Genomic DNA, 19,952 nt, shown 5'->3' on the forward strand with positions numbered 1-19,952 from the left:
CGATTTCAGCAGCAAATTTTCGGGGTCTTTAGATTTGACTGAAAATCGGTGTACAGGGTCTCCTCGATGCGCTGATTCCGAAAAGGTACCTCTTTGGGGTGGTATTTTGCACTGTTAACGAGTTAACGACCAATTAACATTTTAACGGGAAACGGCGGGGTCTTTCGATTTGACTGAAAATCGGTATACAGAGCCTCCTCGATGCGCTGATTTCGAAAATGTACCTCTTTGGGGCGATATTTTGCACCGTTAACGAGTTAACGACCAATTAACATTTTAACTTTCGATTTGGCTAAAAATCGGTATACAGGGTTTCCTCGATGCGCTGATTCCGAAAATGTACCTCTTTGGGGTGGCATTTTGCACCGTTAACGAATTAACTCGTTAATCGAGGAGGCCCTGTATACCGATTTTCAGCCAACTCGAAGGACCCCGCCGTTTCCCGTTAAAATGTTATTTGGTCGTTAACTCGTTAACGGTGCAAAATACCACCCTAAAGAGGCACATTTTCGTAATCAGCGCATCGAAAAGGCCCTGTATACTGATTCTCAGCCAAATCGAAAGACCCCGCCGTTTCCCGTTAAAATGTTAATTGGCCGTTAACTCGTTAACGGTGCAAAACACCACCCCAAATAGGTACATTTTCGGAATCAGCGCATCGAAGAGGCCCTGTATACCGATTTTCAGCGAAATCGAAAGACCCCGCCGTTTCCCGTTAAAATGCTATTTGGTCGTTAACTCGTTAACGGTGCAAAATACCACCCTAAAGAGGCACATTTTCGTAATCAGCGCATCGAAAAGACCCTGTATACTGATTTTCAGCCAAATCGTAAGACCCCGCCGTTTCCCGTTAAAATGTTAATTGGTCGTTAACTTGTTAACGGTGCAAAATAGTACCCAAAAGAGGTACATTTTCGAAATCAGCGCATCGAGGAGGCCCTGTACACCGATTTTCAGCAAAATCGAAAGACCCCGCCGTTTCCCGTTAAAATGTCATTTGGTCGTTAACTCGTTAACGGTGCAAAATACCACCCTAAAGAAGCACATTTTCGTAATCAGCGCATCGAAAAGACCCTGTATACTGATTTTCAGCCAAATCGAAAGACCCCGCCGTTTCCCGTTAAAATGTTAATTGGTCGTTAACTCGTTAACGGTGCGAAATAGTACCCAAAACAGGTATATTTTCGGAATCAGCGCATCGAGAAGGCCCTGTACACCGATTTTCAGCCAAATCGAAAGACCCCGCCGTTTCCCGTTAAAATGTTAATTGGCCGTAACTCGTTAACGGTGCAAAATAACACCGCAAAGAGGTACATTTTCGGAATTAGCGCATCGAGGAGGCCCTGTATACCGATTTTTCGCCAAATCGAAAGACCCCGAAAATTTGCTGCTGAAATCGATATATGCTGCTGAAATGTTAACGGATCGTTAACTCGTTAACGGTGCAAAATACCGCCCTTAAGAGGCACATTTTCGAAATAAGCGCATCGAGGAGGCCCTGTATACCGGTTTTCAGCCAAATCGAAAGACCCCGCCGTTTCCCGTTAGAATGTCATTTGGTCGTTAAGTCGTTAACGGTGCAAAATACCACCCTAAAGAGGTACATTTTCGTAATCAGCGCATCGAGAAGGCCCTGTACACCGTTTTTCAGCCAAATCGAAAGAACCCGCGTTTCCCGTTAAAATGTTAATTGGCCGTTAACTCGTTAACGGTGCAAAATACCGCCCCAAAGAGGTACATTTTCGGAATCAGCGCATCGAGGAGGCCCTGTATACCGATTTTCAGCCAAATCGAAAGACCCCGCCGTTTCCCGTTAAAATATTAATTGGCCGTTAACTCGTTAACGGTGCAAAATACCACCCCAAAGAGGTACATTTTCGGAATCAGCGCATCGAGGAGGCCCTGTATTCCGATTTTCAGGCAAATAGAAAGACCCTGCCGTTTCCCGTTAAAATGTTAATTGGTCGTTAACTCGTTAACGGTGCAAAATACCACCCCAAAGAGGTACATTTTCGGAATCAGCGCATCGAGGAGGCCCTGTATACCGATTTTCAGGCAAATCGAAAGACCCCGCCGTTTCCCGTTAAAATGTTAATTGGTCGTTAACTCGTTAACGGTGCAAAATACCACCCCAAAAAGGTACATTTTCGGAATCAGCGCATCAAGGAGGCCCTGTATACCGATTTTCAGCCAAATCGAAAGACCCCGAAATATGCTGCTGTGAGGCTGATATTCGTTGCTGCTGAATTGATAGACGTGTACCAAAGTGGTGGTTTTCTACCACAGATGCTCGTCGAGGTCGGAATTTCCAAATACCTACGCTGTGACATCTACTCATCACGGTATCCTCCATGACGGTATATAGAGAACTACTCATCACACACGCATCACTGAAGATTCACGGTGAGTTGGTATATCAATATACTGCCTTGGGTGAGTTGTTTGGAAAGTTAAGGAAATATAGGGGAGAATATGTCATGGGGAGGGGAGAACATGTCAAGTTTAGATCCTAACTACAATTGTGGCGCTATTGATACGAATATGTAACAGCAAAAAGTTAAGGTTTTAGGTTAGATTAGGTTGTAGGTTTGTAAGTTTGTAGGTTTTAGGTTGTAGGTAGGTAGGTTTGTAGGTTTTAAGTTGTTAGGTTGTAGGTTTGTAGGTTGTAGGTTGGTAGGTTTTAGGCAAGTCAGTTGGGGAAACTACGAGGCGAACATCCAAAAATTGATTGGTCAATAAATGGACTTTTGATGACCATACATGGGCATAAATGCAGCCCCCGCTACTAAGGGTGAAAAATGGTATAACAAGCCGGTACTTGTGGTGTCGCATCCACTTTTTGGAGAAAAAAGGGGTAAAAGTATACATTAAGTCCGAGTGACTGTTAAAAGATAAAGTTTTCATATTCTTACATTATTTGACATCCTGAATCCAAAAATGATACTTATATGTCCTGGAAATAAAAGAAAAACATGATCAAACCTGACCTAACCTTACCTATTTACCTACAACCTACCAACCTACAACCTACAAACCTACAACCTAACCTAACATAACCTAACCTACAAACCTACAACCTAAAACCTACAAACCTACAACCTAACCTAACCTAACCTAACCTAAAACCTAAATTTTTTGCTGTTACATATTTGTATCAACAGCGTCACAATTGTCCACTCGGACCTAATATATACTAATACCGAAAAAAGGCTTCCAATTTCCACTAGGAATTAGCGTGATTTGATTAAATTCGGCGAATTGACTTGAAAATGGTGATAGGAAAACCGTTTTACTGCAGGGCCCAGTTTCACCAAGTGGGGTAACTTCGGCATGGGGTAGATTTCCATTCTACCCCATGGGGATAATCCAGTTTCACCATGCTCAAACTACTCCATGGGGTAGTTTCGGCATCTCTTGTGAATGTTTGCTAAGCAAGCAGCATCAGCAAAACAATGGAACGTTTTGATTGGTCGAGAATTTCATTTCACGACAGCGTGAAATGAAGAACACATTTGATTTGGCAGCTTGTATTTGTGTACCAATCACCTTGGTAATGATGGCACCATGGCACCTCAGTTTCCAAGATTCACAACTTTATTGAGAAAGGAATGCAATGGACAACCGGGAATCTTGATGGATAGGTTACAGAACAAAGGCATGTTTTATTATCGAATAGTCGAATACTGCACAAATTTTTGTGCAGTAAGCAAGGAAGGTTTCCGCTTTTTCGCTAAGAACATTAATTTCCAGGTTTGATTTTTTGTTTTGCCGGATGTACTGGTACAGCAGGCTATCCCAAGCAGCGCGGTAGCCTGCGGCGCTACGCGCCGCGGGTTTTAATTCACACGCAAAAAAAAAAAACGCGACAGGGTGGTAACACATGCCCCCCTCCCCCCCACTGGGGCGAAGGTTAAAGGGAGATAATGACCTTTTTCCACAAAATCTGAGTTAAGATCATTTTCTGACAAAACACAACAAGTTATAATGTAAATTAAAACCATTTTGCTCAATGCGGTACCTTGCCGCAAATATCTCAACTTGAAGTCACGTTAGCGGGGAGCGCTGAAAATGACCGTTGAATAAGTACTTACATCACTTTTTGGTACTTGCATGTAATTTTGTAAAATGAGCGTATTCCTTACATTTGATCTTCATCACATCTAGTTAGTTAATGGTCGTCTATAGTGCCTTCAAAAGATATTCATGGTTTGGGGGTGGTTTATGTCTAAATTTACGCAACTATTTTTCTGTTCATCATCTGAGGCCATATGCTGCTATTTTAGTAGCAACGACTCAATTTTGAATCGGTCCCGCCGACTGCACAATAAAAGAAGATAGATACAACACTTTTGCGGCATCACTGAAAAACTTATGCAGTACTGTTATCAAAATTCTCATAACACCGTTCGACAAACCTGAAGTCTTTTTGAAATAAATATGCTTGTATTTTTCGCTTCAGGCTCTGAGGCCAAAATAATGAATTTCGTAGTCGCAATCGCAAGATTTGGCTGCGTTTCTGGCGCATGCCGTTCATTTGTGGCGCAAAACAATACTTGGAAACAAAGAAGAGTAGGCACTATGTAGGGGAAAGTGGGGTAAGACGGTCAGGGTAGGTAAGACGGGCACCCCTTCTGCAGACCAAACCAATAGCGCTACGAGCAAGAAAAGTTAGGACCAGAATTGCCTTTCCCACTACACACCACCATTCAAGTCTGGTGAATTTGTGTTCAGTCGATAATCTTTTATTTTGATTTCTTTAAAACACTCATTTCATTGAAAACATCCATAATGTATTGTGCAAGCTTTTGTGTACAGCACTATAGAGTTAAAAACTCGCAATCACTTGTGGTACACTCATATGCCAACAGTGTTCATTTACGGCGGATTTGCTTTGTCTGCATCAAATTGTCCACAGCGAAAAATCGTGCTGAACTTCTGACATTGAGTTTGGGGTAAGACGGGCAACTATGAACCCAATGGGTCTGTAATGGTGAAAATATTTTTGTTGCTGTAGGAAAAAAGAAGCATTTCTAATAAGAATATGTTCGATTCCGATACTCACAGACATGTTAGCAATATTCCTTCGGCACAGTTTATTCTCGAATAATGAATGTGAAAAACGGTTCTACATGGCTTCTGAACTAGGGCCTATATAGGAGCATACGCCTTCTGCACGAATCTCGTATACTGCCATTTCCGAAGCACTTGAGACCAACGAGCGACTGTATAAATGCGGCTAATCTCGGGCATTTGTTGCGAGCTGCGCTGATCGGTGAAAGAAGCTGGCCGTCTTGCCCTACCCATGTGACCGTCTTACCCCATGGGGTGGGGTAAGACGGGTTTTTGCAAGGTTTTGCAAAAATAGCTGCAGTTTATTTGTTGAATCAGGTCTAAGTCTCATCTTCTGGCAAATGAAAGTAAAATGTCTGAAAAAGGTTTTCACCCAGTTTCCCGTTTCTATGATGTTTCTAACCGGCCGAAAAATGGCTCCAAAGTTAAGGTGCCCGTCTTACCCCACTTTCCCCTACCCCCGAATTAGAATCTAATTAATTCTAAACCGAATTAACTCTAATTCAAATTAGAATCCTTACAACCAAGCAACGATAAGGCGATAACATAAACAAAAACCCAAGCGTCGCTGTTTGAAACAAAAGCGCCATATACTGCGACTTTTTCATAGAGAAGGACAACGCATTTCGGTGGGTGTTACAAGTACTGCAAGTACTGCTTCTTTTTTGCAAAAATAAAAACCTTTTTCACATACGAAAATGTGCTAGGAAATTTTCATATTTTATAGAAACTACAGTAGAAATAGTATAGATGTCGAGTAATTTTTATTAAAGAAAAAAGAAAGCTCATTATCTCCCTTTAAGGGCCGTTGTGGTCATGATCATAGAGATCTTATAATATAGAGATGCCCATACAATGTTAAAACACTCAATTTCGTACCGTTTCTTGGGCGTTTTTTAAGTAACTTTTTTGAGCGCAGGTAGCTCGTGAGGCTCTTAAACACCGACTGCTTCGGGAAGAAAGTAAAAACATAGATTGATGACATCATGCAGACATATTGGACGAGTGTACCTGCTACCTATAGTAGAGAGCAAGTAGTAAATGAATATATTAAAAGAGACAATTATATAAAACCCGACCGGTTTCGTCTAAAAAACTTCTTCAGCGCTTCTTTTAACCGCTGAAGAAGTCGTTTTAGACAAAAACGGTCTGCTGTTATATAATTGTCTTCTTTAATATATTCAATGATTCATTTACTATTTGCTCTCTTACGGATGACATCTTGGTTATTAAGGCACTAGCCACTAGGCATAGATGACCGAATGGTCGCAAGAAAATGCTTTCAAAAGTAATATACATAATGTAAATAGCCGTTTTCACGATGGGCTATCTGGCGAATGCACAAATTAGGCCAAATATGCACCTAATCTCTTTAATAACGAATTTTTGTGGTACCTGAAAAGTACCAACCCTTAGAATCCTTGCAACTGAAGTATTTTGCATTAACCCTCGCCGGCACAGGCCACTTTGAGTCCTTCGACGGCACGGGGGGGGGGGGTACGACCCCCCACCTCGCGTTTGGCCCCTGATCGAGCTAGAGCTTCGCGGAAAAAAAAAAACGAGCGTGCTGCTCGTCACGAAAGGAAGCCGATGATATCTAATTTTAAGGTCCTAGGTCATCGGTTGACCTTCCAGGTCAGGTCAATGACCCAAAAATCGGGAAAATCGGGACCTGTTAGAAAGTCGTAAAGTGTGGCTGCTATGAGGTTTTTCGGGGTGCTGATCACGAATATCGTGTTAGTTTTGATCAGAGATGATGTCTTTAAGCAGTTAAACCAGGTCGGGTCAGGTCAGGTCAACCGGTAGGGGTCGTGACGGGTATTCGTAATACGTGTCAACCGCCTCTGACAGCTTCGTAACGTAACGTAAGGCACCAAAACTACTTCGTAAATGTTCAAATGGTTGCTAAATTCGAAATCAGCTCCAAAAACTAGCCTAGAAACATGTAAAACTCGAAAAAGTGAACCGAGGTCACCAAAGGTCAATGACCTGACCTGACCTTCAGGTGACCTTGACACCCACCCTAATGCATGGGAGCAACATCAAATCACATGTTTGAACGTTTCACACGTTTGAAACCACGAAAAGCTTGCAAACGCGCGGCTAATGCGAGCCGACATACGCCGAATCGCGATTCCGGCCAAACATGGTCTCGGAAAAGAGGTCACAGGTCAAAGGTCATTTGGGTCAGGGTCATGAAATTTACAGGGTAGGTGTAAAATTGATGAATGCGAGGGTACTGAAAGTTTCGGCGCGATCGGCCGCTTTTTACGCGAGTTATTCGCGAAAACCTTAGGGGGGGGGTTGCATCAACCCCCCCCCCCTGTGCCGGCGAGGGTTACAATATTTTTAAAAGTTGTAATCCAGGTGATTTACACTATCAAATCGCTTATTTATTTACAAACAAATCAATTTTCAGTTCTAGTAGCCCAATTTCCGACTATGAGGGATCAAATCAGCCTGGCAACTAAATACCCGGCAGCCGGCTTCTGGTTCATCGGCTCGACGCTGCGCGCCCGCCGCCGCCTTAGCAATGACCTTGACCTTCGCCGTCTGCTGCGGCTCCAAAGCCAAACCAGCGTGGAATTCGGAGAGCTCGGTCACCCGCAGCTGGCAGCTCAGTATATTGTCTAATCCAGGGGTCGGCAAATGGTGGGGCATGCCCCCTTTGGGGGTAATGGAGCCCCTCGGCGGGGGGGGGGGTAATGGGGGCCTCTGAGAAAGCCTCATCATAGAATTACTGGCTCCCTTGATGGAACAGACATCACGACCGTTCGGTCCCGGGATGCAAAGATAATGATCAGACATGATTGAGTTTTATTCACGATCGATGGCAACACAAGTCAAATTCCTAAAACCAGACGTTTCGAAAAGAAAGATAGAAAAGAAAGATAGTAACAGTGTGGTATACAAAATTCCTTGCTCGGGCCCATGCAACAAATCGTACATAGGAGAAACTGGAAGAGGACTCGACACACGACTGAAAGAACACAAACGCGATGTCCGGAACCACAATAGATCGAACGCACTCGTCCTTCATATCGAAAAATGTCAAAATTTACCAAACTGGAACAGTGCTCATGTCATTGAAAAAGGCATGTCAAAATCGGTGAGAAAAGCTCTGGAAGCAGCTCACATCTGTTTCCAAGATACAGTGAACGAAAAACCTGGATTCTTTACCTGGGCAAAAGCGGCTGCAATGATGGCACTAGGAAACAAAACGTAAACGATTTCTAAACGAAAGGTGATTGGCGAATTTTGAAAGACTCTGAGAAAAGGCGAGCGAATTAAACGTTCCGACATTTACATTGTGACCTGTAGGTACATTCATTATATAATTTAATTTTCAGCATATCAAAAGAACGCGACAAGAACAATGGCGTGATGAATACTGTTCTCAATTTAGGTTTTTAATGTTGAACCAAAGAATGCATTTCGAAACCTGTGCCCGATGTGTCGACTTCGAACGATTTATACCGATTGTTTTTGATACTATGTGTTTTTAATTTAATTAATCACTAGTGTCCACTGACGAAGGCACCCTGTGGCCGAAACGTCTGGTTTTAGGAATTTGACTTGTGTTGCCATCGATCGTGAATAAAACTCAATGCAAAGATAAGTCCAGGTCAAACACTAGGCCGTTGCCACTCTATTGGCGTTTTCATAGCAGCTAACATAAACGGGGAGGGCCGATCGGACCCCAGCCTCTCGGCCTCTGAACTGGAGCTTTGCGGTAGAAAAACGAGCGTGCTACCCGTCACGTGGCGATAGGAAGTCGCTGCTACCCAATTTTAACCTTCGCACTTATAGGAGACCCCCTTTTCCTCGTTTTTTTTCTTTTCGCGAATAACTCGCGCAAAAAGCGGCCGATAGCGAAGAAATTTTTAGTAGAGTTGATGAATTTTATACATTGGATTTGATTTCAAATTTCGCAACCATATGAGCAGTTACGAAGCAATTTTGGTGCATTTGTAACATGTTACGAAGCTGTCAGTGGTGGATGATGCCTACTATAAATACCCGGCAGGACGCCTATTAGTTGACCTGACCTGACACGACCTGGCCTAAATGCACGAAGAGCGCATCTGTGATCAAAACTTAGATAAAATTCGTGATCAGTACCCCGAAAGAACCACAACAACCTCACTTGACAAAGTTCTGACACGTCTCTCGATTTTCCCGACTTTTTTCATTGACCTCTGGAAGGTCAGCCAATGACTTAGGACCCTAAAATTGGGTATCATCGACTTCCTCTCGTCACGGGCAACACGCTACTTTTCCGCGAAGCTCTAGCTTGATGAGGGGCCGAACGGCAAGGGGGGGGAGGTCCAACGAATTTCCCCCTATACGTTCACGGCTGGCAAAACACCAATACGGGCGAGGGTTAAGCTCCTTGGCCATTGGGTGACTTAACCCTCGCCCGCACATGGGGGGGGGGTTGCCACCCCCCCAGGCAGTCTTTCTGCTCTGCACTCAACATTTTTAGAGCTAGAAGGCTGATTTTTCGTATAGCTGCTCGTCTATCCTTTCTTGATATCCACTGAAAATTTCAAGTTTCTGTGATTTTTGGTTTCGGAGATATGACATTGTTTTTCAGGTCATGTCATGACCCAAATGGCCAATTCTCAACATCTTGCGTTTGCCATGGGCCTTGTGAGCTTTTGACACCCTGATTTCGGCCTTTTTTGCCAGTCTTACCTCCCACCTATCATGGAACATATTGTTCGACGATGTACAGGGGTCAAGGTCAGGGTCAAGGTCAACCTAGGTCATCTAAGATAATTGCGTTTTAGGCAAGCTGAATTTACTTTTTGTGAAGTTTTTTGACTGCATTTTTGGTAAAAGCTTCTCAGATCATGATTTCATGTGATATGGACCCAAAAACAATCGGTGCACACATCAATATACACACAGACACACACAGACATACAAACACATATAATTGACCTTGACCTAACTTGACCTGAAATGACCTCAGCAGCAAAATTCTGGTCGTATAGTGTGACAAAGAGGTTCTAGCTGGCTTAGCACCAGAAAACAGCATCGTCATCGGTATTTGATAAGCAGCGCACTTGATATCCAACGGTGACCCAAAACAGCAACATTTTTTAGTTTGACCTGACCTGGAAGGTCAATGACTGACCTGAGAAGGTAAAACTGGGTATCATTGGATTCGTCTCTTCCCAAAGAATCTTTTTGGTCTTTACTGCTAAGCTCTATCTCCAACAGGAACGAAATGGCGCGGGGGGGGGTGTGGCAACCACCCCCACCCCCCCCCCCCCCCCATGTGCGTTCTAGGATGGGAAAATGGCATGTGCGGGCGAGGGTTAAGACTTTCAAGAGGTCAATGACAGTTGTGGAGAAGATAGGGACCCGCTGTAGTTTCTAGAATTGAGATCGTAGGTATGACCTAACATGATCTCAAGAAACAACTAACAAGCCAACGGTTATTTGTGTGCAATATATGAAATGTGTTATGCGCAGATAAAAACATGATCGGCTCGAGGGTACAGTTTTGTCGTGATCCGACGCTTTTTACATAATAATACCCGAAATACCCAAAGTGTCACGCATAGGTGGCGGAACGGGGGGGAGGTCACCGGGGCACCGTGCCCCCTTTGATTTGGGTATTTTAACATTGGCGTTGCAACATGCAATTCCCTATTGGCGCTAAAATATGCATGATGAACTCACCGCACAACCAATGATATCTCTTATTGAAAAGTTCATCGCACACATGATTGCTAATTAACATTTAAGTTATCATTTTCAACAGTATGTTTGACCTGAAAACCTTTAAATATACCCCAGTATCAGGAGCCGAATATATTTATCAAATAACTAACTTTGGAAAATACAGCGATACTTCAATGCTATCCCAACGTCAACTTCAATTCCAATATATTCCATGAGATGTGTCCGACGTGTCCGAGAACATAAGACATTATCGCAACAAAAACATTTAAAGTGGATTGATGTGATCCTTTATTTCTACACCTCATATAATGAAGAAATACGTATAATTATTAATTATCATTCATTTTCTTTTTAGGAGAGGGTACAGACACAAATCACGATATTCAAAGAGCGTAATTTCTTGCTTAGAAAACGCCCAAGAAACGTTAGGTTTTTTAGTACCAGGGCATCTCTATATTATAAGATCTCTATGGTCATGATCAGATTTTTCTGTGTCCAGGCCGGGTATATAGAAGTCTATGGTGTAAAATTGATCAACTGAGGATGCTGAATGTTTCGTCGCGATCGGTCGCTGTTTACTTGAGCTATTTGCGAGAAAACGAGGGACTCCGTTCCACACCCCCCCCCCCCATGTATGTTATAGCAGCTCCATGCCATTGTGCGGGCGGTCTCCGTTTGCCTTCAGGTCGCTGGCATGGCCACGCTGGATGATAAGCTGCTGGGTGAGAAGCTGCACTACTACTGCAGCTCCAGCGAGGACGAGGCCGGCGCTGCCGACAGCGACCACGACCCGGCCGAGGACGGACCGGACGGCGCGCCGACCGGCGCCGGCGCGCCGCCGCCGCCGCCGCCACACGCCTGGAGCGGCGCCGCCGCCAATGTAAGGCCGCCCAAGGCTCTAAATACAAGGTTGCATGGACTATTTTCTACTATTACCTACCAGAATATAGTTTCACGGTTCAATATTTAAAAATCATTCAATCAACATTTCCTTATAATTATCTCTTAACCATTTATATGCATTTTTGTAAATCAATTTTCAATTTTGTTGCCTTTTACTAGCAAAATAACTCTAGTATTGACCCAGCTAACAATTTGCCGTTGTTACAACGTCGTTTAAACGTTGTCAAATGGTTACCACAACGTCCATATTTATCGTTGTGACAACGTAATTTTGTAGACTCCAGACAACGGCGTGACAAGTGACAACGTCATCCGACCATGCATTTGAATGTCATCACAACGTTTCTGTAACGTGGCCGTGACGTCCCAAAACTGTTCTTACAACGTCCCGCCAACGTTATGAAATGTTTTCTGTAACGTACCAACAGTGTTTCTGGAACGTTGTCACCACGTTTCCGCAACGTGACTACAAGGAGTATAGAACGCTTTGGCAACGTCTCTGCGACGTTATTATCACGACATCACGTGCGCACCACGTTGTCGCTACTTCGTATTGCCGTCCCTGCGACCCTGAGTAAACGTCCTAAACATTTTCGCAACGCCCTCTCAACGTGTTCGCAACATACCTACTCAGAATGTGTTTCCGACGCTCTCTTCCCGTTCTCTAGACTTGTAAAAAAGGCATGTAAGAAGTGTATATTTCAACACACCATACAGGTCAATTTACAACAAACAAACAAAACGACGGCGGCGGCATCGGTGATGGGGCATGGGGCCCAGGGGCGCCCCCATGGGGGCGTGGGACGGAATTGGGTTCTACCGGCTCTGACGCTAGCCGCTAGCACGCCAGAACTGGTGGAAGTTCACTTCTTCACTAACCCTCGCTGGGAGGATCACTCGGCGGACCGTTAGGCACCGGCTCATTTGCGGCCTCGATGTCCCTAGGCAGCTGGCAGTGCCTGACTAGACGGTCTGCGCATCCCCCGTTCCGGTCGCAGCTTCCGGACAGCCACTTCGCTACCGCATTGCCGACAGTAGGCCTGCCACAAGGCGCGCTGACGAGTTGCAGGACGTCTGCGGGAAGACATGAGGGAAAATCAGACATTCAATTCATGAAAAAATCACAAAAATACCTGCACCACTTTCCGGAACAGTGCGACAGGCTAGATCAAACATGTCAACACCTTAGAGGCTAGAGCTACAATGAACTATAGCCTAGACCGCACGATATTACAAGGCACAATCTTGCAAATGCTACTCGTAAATGGTACTTTGACTTACCAGTCAAAACAACAATCGCATCAAACGCAGACAACTGGCGCTATCTTTCATCTTCCAGCTATCTCAGCCGCGCCCGCCGCCGGCCCTCACTGCTCGCTCGCGCCGCGTAGACTGCGGCTCGGCCGGCTGGCTCTGAACGCCGGCCGGTGACACTGACGTCACGGCCCCTCAGGCGAGGTCAGGGCGCGAGCCACCGCACAGTGGGCCGATATGCCATTCTAGCGCGACAGGGCCTGAATCTTCGAACGGAACCCTTGGTTTTTCGCGAGTAATTCGCGTAAAAAGCGGCCGATCGCAACGAAACTTTCAGTACCCTCGCGATAACTACTTTTACAGCTAACCTGAAAATTTCATGACCCTGACCTTAATGGTCTTTGACCTGTGACCTTCTTTCGAGACCATGTTTGGCCGGAATCGCGATTCAGCGTATGTCGGGTCGCATTAGCCGCGGGTTTGCAGTCTTTTCTTGGTTTAAAGCGTTCAAACATGGGATATTATGTTGCTCCCATGCATTAGGGTTGGTGTCAAGGTCACCAGAAGGTCAGGTAAGGTCATTGACCTTTGATGACCTTTGTTCACTTTTTCGAGTTTTACATGTTTCTAGCCTAGTTTTTGGAGCTGAATTCGAATCTAGAAACCATTTGAACATTTACTATGTAGCTTTGGTGCCTTCGTAACATGTTACAAAGCTGTCAGAGGCGGTTGCCACCTACTGCAAATACCCGGCAAAACCCTTACTGGTTGACCTGACCTGACCTGACCCGACCTGGCCTAAATGTATGAAGACATCATTTATGATCGTAAATAACATTATGTTCGTGATCAGCACCCAAAAAACCCATAGCAGCCACCCTTTGGCCTTTACGACGTTTTAACAGGTCCCGATTTTTTCCGACTTTTGGGTCATTGACCTGACCTGGAAGGCCAACTGATTAATTAGGACCTTACAATCGGGTATCATCAGCTTCCTCTTGTCACGGGCAACACGCTCGTCTTTTCCGCGAAGCTCTAGCTCGATCAGGGGCGAAACGGCGGGGGGTCCAACGGACCCCTTCTATACGTTCGCGGCTGGAAAAACACCACTAGGGGCGAGGGTTAAGCCAAATCTGAGGGCTTATTTCAGAAAGACCGCTAAAAGAGCAATTGAATGCAGTTTTCCGCGACGATGTAGCTCTATTGGTCCCCGAGGTAAGGGCCGGTTTTCGAGAAATGTTGATATATGCAACATTTTACCTTTGATGACCTCTGGTGACGTGACCTTTGACCTGACCTAGAAATGACTAATTACTCCATCTGGAATTTTGGGCGCTCTTTCGAATGCCACTTACTACGTGTCGCTATGTGGCCCAAGAGCCGAGTTAGAAGGGGAGTGTTCAATCAACACCTCCCGGCCCGGCGCGTTTGACGCCGAGCACCGGTCCGGCGCGGGTTGATGTTTGGCTGCTACATCCAAAGTCGCAAAAAGTCGCAAAAAATGACTGTTGGATCTTGTAGTGCAATGAATCATTGACATGTAGCGAGATTTTCGAAGCGGTACTCTGCGGTACTTTTTTTAAAAGTCTATTTGTGTGTGACATCAATTAGGTGAAATTATATTTTCGTCTTTAAATCTTTGCGGTGCCAATACATCATAACCAAGTAAGAGTTCGCCATTTTCATGTGGTTATGTGTGTTCTGCAGACCCGGAGCTATCGTTTGATGTATATAAATGTGGAATTCCTCCTCAAATTGGGATTGTTTTCGTGGATCAAAGATACGTTGTCGAAGAGTGCGGGGGACGAGTTCGGTCCAAACGATTCCGAAGTTCGTGTTTAAGCTGAGTTTTCGCCATGAAATAGCAATTGTGTTGGAAAACAAAGACCACAGCAATGTAGTATGATCATTTTTGAACAAATTGGTATAGGTTTCATTGCACATCCACAAAGTTCGATTTTTTTTACCCATGTCGTGCTAGACCTGGCGATCGGCCCAGTGTGCACCGTTCGCCTGAGTGGCGGCCCGCGTGGCTTGCTGGCAGCCGCGGATAACAGCCGCGTTTACATAGGGATAGTTGCAAGCCTCTAGCTCCGCCTGTGATGTTGCAAAACATGCCAATGACGCTTTGCAATTTACACATGTTATATATATATATATATATATATATATATATATATATATATATATATATATATATATATATATATATATATATGTATGTATATTAATTAGAGAGAGATAGAGAGAGAAAGGTATCAGAATTTACTTGTAAAAACACCGCTAATTATTCAGTACCTATAATGTCAAGGTTGTGAAAAACGTTTTAACAACGTGTTGGCGACCACTAGCTGACAACGTGAACAGTCCAAGTGTTAAAATATGTCAAATTTAACGATGAAAACTGAATATGCGCATTGAAAGTCAAAGGAAATGCATTATATGGCCATATATGTCACCATACATTATCAAAATATAATGCTGCAAGTGCGCGGTTGCTGCAACGTACCAATAAAACGTTGTCACGACGTTTTACCACGACTTTCGGACCAAACCATGGCTTCACAACGTTCAGAACGTTGCTACAACGTAATTAAAACGTAATTTCGCAACTTACCGAAACACGACGTTGTGACAACGTTGTAGTAACGTTTCCTGTTAGCTGGGGAGCCAAAGTAGCGGTGTAGCAGTAGAAACCATATCTGGCAAAACGCCCCTTAGCTGATTCGCGGACTAAAGTACGTATCGCAAAAGTACGTAGGACAAAAGTACGTGCGCAAAAGTACGTAAACGATAAAGTACGTAGGACAAAAGTACGTACGCAAATGTTCGTATTCGTACGCAAAAGTACGTATGCAAAAGTACGTACAGTATAAAGTACGTAGGACAAAAGCACGTACGCAAATGTTCGTGCGCAAGAGTACGTATGCAAAAGTACGTACAGTATTAAGTACGTAGGACAAGAGTACGTGCGTAAATGTTCGTACGCAAAAGCACGGGTGGAGAATTGTGCTGGACTGGGGGTGCTCGAGCTCTCCCAATTCCACGCCGGCCACGCCGGCTTGGCTTTGGAGCCGCGGCCGGGCGGCGCGGGTCAAGGTCAACGCTAGGCGGCGGCGGATTTGCTGCGCCCGAGCACCCCCAGCTGGTCCCAATTCTCCACCTATGCAAAAGTACGTATGCAAAAGTACGTGCAGTATTAAGCACGTAGGCAAATGTTCGTACGCAAAAGTACGTATGCAAAAGTACGTATAGCATAAAGTACGTTGACAAAAGTACGTACGCAAATATTCGTACGCAAAAGCACGTATGCAAAAGTACGTATTGTATTAAGTACGCAGGACAAAAGTACGTTCGCAATTGTGCGTACGCAAAAGTACGTATACAATTTTCGTTTCTCTATCTCTTCGCATTGCGATGATATCGGCGGAGAACATAAAGCCCCCCCGCGGCTGGCGGGTGGCGCGGAGGCCCAGCGCGGCGGCCGCCGGGTTAATTTACCTTCGCCCGGGTGACGGGGGGGAGGGGGGACGTTTTTGCCCACATGTGACCTTTTAGAAAAATCCGAGGTATAGAAATTGTGAGAAATCTAGAAGATACTATATCCTGTAAGTGTAATCTCCCTTTGAAAGTTCATCTGGCACTGACAGCGTTTCGAAGTTGCGACATCTGAGGGCCGTGCAAAGGTTCGTACCTTTGCGATACGTACTTTTGTCCTTGACGTAATTTTGTCCATACGTACTTTTTACAGTACGAACATTTGCGATATGTACTTTTGTCCTACGTACTTTTGCTTACGTACTTTTGTCCTACGTACTTAAGCGATACGTACCTACTTTTGTCTGTAACCCCCGTAGCTATGGTAACCGGACAAAAGATCGTAAAGCAGAAGATCGTAGAAAGTTGATCGTATGCAAAAGATCGTAATGGATAAAGATCGTACGACATAATGCTCGTATGGACAAAAGATCGTATTCGCTAAAGATCGTCAAGGAGAATGATCGTATGCCAAAAAGTCGTAATGGATAAAGATCGTACGGCATAATGCTCGTATGGACAAAAGATCGTATTCGCAAAAGATCGTCGAGGTAAATGATCGTACGCCAAATGATCGTATGAAATAAAGATCGTACAGTCAAAATATGGTATTCACATGGTGCATCCCAACTGCAGCGCATACAAAGTTTATCAATTTCTACGTTCGCGTAGTAAGTGGCGTCGTAAGCTCAACCATACATTGATGTTATTTCAGAGCTCAGATGGCTAATAGTTGATGCTAAACTTCCGCATTGACAGAAAAGACTCAGCTGTCCTGGCTCGTATGCACGTCGACATCTTACGCAGTGGCGGATCCAAGGGGGTCACATGGGTCATGGCCCCCCTTGAGGCCCGGGGGCCCAAAGACCTACCAGGGGCATCACCGGCCTATCAGGGGTATCACAGTCCTGACAGGGGCACCACAGGACCGCCAGGGGCACCACAGGCCTAGCAGGGACACCACGGGCCTGGTGCCCCTGGGCCCTGACAGGACTGTAACGCCCCTGACAAGCCTGAAGTGTCCCCGGCAGGCACGTGGTGCCCCTGACAGGCCTAAGGCGCCCCTGCAAGGCCGGTGGTGCCCCTGGCAGGCCTGTGGTGTCCATGGCAGGCCTGTGGTGCCCTTGCTAGGCCTCTGGTGCCCCTGACAGGCTTGTAATGCCCCTGGAAGGACTGTGGTCCCCCTGGGCCCTGACAAGCCTGAGGTGCCCCTGACAGGCCAGTGGTGCCCTTGCTAGGCCTGTGGTGCCCCTGGCAGGCCTCTGGTGCCCCTGACAGGCTTGCGGTGCCCTTGGAAGGACTGTGGTGTCCCTGGGCCCTGACAAGCCTGAGGTGCCCCTGACAGGCCCGTGGTGCCCTTGTTAGGCCTGTGGTGCCCCTGGCAGGCCTGTGGTGCCCCTGGCAGGCCTCTGGTGCCCTTGCTAGGCCGCTGGTGCCCCTGGCAGGCCTCTGGTGCCCTTGCTAGGCCGCTGGTACCCCTGCGCCCGGAAAGAACTGGTGCCCCTGAAAAGTCTGAAGTGCCCCTCGGCAGGCCCGTGGTGCCCCTGACAGGCCCAAGGTGCCCCTGCGAGGCCGGTGGTGCCCCTGGCAGACCTCTGGTGCCCCTGGCAGGTCTGTGGTGCCCCTGGCAGGTATGTGGCGCCCCTGGCAGACCTGTGTTGACTGGTGCCCCTGCTAGGTCGCTGGTGCCCCTCACAGACCTGTGGTGCCCCTGGGCCTTGACAAGCCTGAGATGCCTGGCTAACTATGACAGGCTCGTGGTGCCCCTGATAGACCAGTGGTGCCCATGCTAGGCCTGTAGTGCCCCTGGCAGGCCTCTGGTGCCCCTGCTACCGCTGCGCCCGGAGAGGACTATGGTGCCCCTGAAAAGCCTGAAGTGCCTCTCGACAGGCCCGTGGTGCCCCTGGGCCCTGACAGGCCCAAGTTACCCCTGCGAGGTCGGTGGTGCTCCTGGCAGGCCTCTGGTGCCCCTGGCAGGTCTGTGGTGCCCCTGGCAGGCCTGTGTTGACTGGTGCCCCTGCTAGGCCGCTGGTGCCCCTCACAGGCCTGCGGTGCCCCTGGAAGGACTGTGGTGCCCCTGCCTCTAGGGGTGCTCATGGGCCCAACAGGCCCGTTGTGCCCCTGACAGGCCTGTCGTGTATACTTGCTAGACCTGTGGTGCCCCTGCTTCCTGGCAGGCCTGTGGTGCCCCTGGCGGGCCTGTGGCGCCCCTACAAGGCCGTAGGTGCCCCTGACAGGTTTGTGGTGTCCCTGGAAGGACTTTGGTGCCCCTGACAAGCCTGAAGTGTCAAGGACAGACCCTTTAGACGCCAGGGTCAAGTTCGTCGGACTGACAACGATTTGCTTACCTGATAACGTTCCTGGTAAGTACTCACTACTCAGCGTCCACAACATATATACACATAGCACATTCATATATACTTGCTTACAATTGGTAAATGTGGTTGTGGCTAAGAGTTAAGATACTGACTAAAAATAAAAAATAAAAAGAAAAAAAACTGAAAATGGGGGCACCACCAAAATGAAGTGAACGAAATCCGTTGAGTTTTTAATTTTGGGTATAGGTAGGGGCACCACTTCGATTCATGACCCTCCCCTTGGAGTTTTCCTGGATCCGCCCCTGATCTTACGATCAGTTTTCATCGTACGATCGATTTGGTATTCATGTTGACCATCTTAACTTTTTATCGTACGATCAGTCTGGATATTTAGGATACTTCTAATTCCCGTTGACAATCTTGAGATAATTTGGTATTCATGTCAAAAGTCCTAGGATTCATCCTACGACCCAACTTAAGATGTCGTAGCAGTTCCGAAGATTTGATTTTTAGCAGCATATTCCGGGACGACATAGAAAATGGATCCTCCGTCAAATGATACAGCAAACGAAATAGATTCAAACAGTTATTAGTGAGCTATTCTTAACATTATAAAAGTACCACAGATTTAGTATGCTTCAAAGTTATTATGGAAAATATTTTACCATTAGGTATTATGGAAACTATATTATTATCCATGGGTGTAGTTTTCCAAAAATCATTGGGGGTGCTCAAATTATAGCTTTCAGAAAGGCATTCCATAGTTTTTGTAGTTTTTTTAGCTGTTCTTTTTTACTGTAGCCATCAGGCATCATGCAAGAAATGATGTTAAATCGGCTCGAGAGCTTGTTTTAATAGCGCCACTGTAAAACAATTTTGGCTCACCCAATGCATTAACCCGCGCGGGGCTGGGGTCTCCACTCTCCAGCCGAACGCGCGGGGCTGGGGGATAAATTTTACCCCCCTGTTATCTCCCGAACTATTGGTCTGATTTGGAAAATTCAAACGCCAATCGAAAGATCTCATCATGAATAACTAAAAACATGCACTTAATTTAAAGTTTGAGGTCAAGGTCAAGGTCAGGTCAAGGGTACAAATTGCAAGTTTCTACAGTATCGGCCTGGCACCGTAGTTGCCGAAGAATGGAGTCATGGACTGAGACTGATTGCCCAA

At 45.9% G+C, this 19,952-nt stretch overlaps 1 protein-coding gene across 2 annotated transcripts in view; it reads left to right on the top strand.

Annotated features, from left to right (window-relative positions):
• The first annotated feature begins 2,271 nt into the window (after positions 1-2,271).
• Positions 2,272-19,952, top strand: part of LOC122379925 (phosducin-like protein) — a 91,164-nt gene continuing 73,483 nt past the window's right edge. Inside the window, exons 1-2 of one of the 2 annotated variants that reach the window (XM_043362626.1) lie at positions 2,272-2,403; positions 11,453-11,647. In XM_043362626.1, the coding sequence (XP_043218561.1) occupies positions 11,462-11,647 (186 nt within the window). In that variant the 5' untranslated portion in view covers positions 2,272-2,403; positions 11,453-11,461. Of the gene's footprint in view, positions 2,434-11,452; positions 11,648-19,952 lie in introns of both variants that reach the window. The other variant, XM_043362710.1, reaches the window with a different exon arrangement.

The sequence above is a fragment of the Amphibalanus amphitrite genome, unplaced genomic scaffold (genome assembly GCF_019059575.1).
Source record: "Amphibalanus amphitrite isolate SeventyFive unplaced genomic scaffold, NRLGWU_Aamphi_draft 000000F_arrow, whole genome shotgun sequence".
Classification (NCBI taxonomy): Eukaryota; Metazoa; Arthropoda; class Thecostraca; order Balanomorpha; family Balanidae; genus Amphibalanus; species Amphibalanus amphitrite.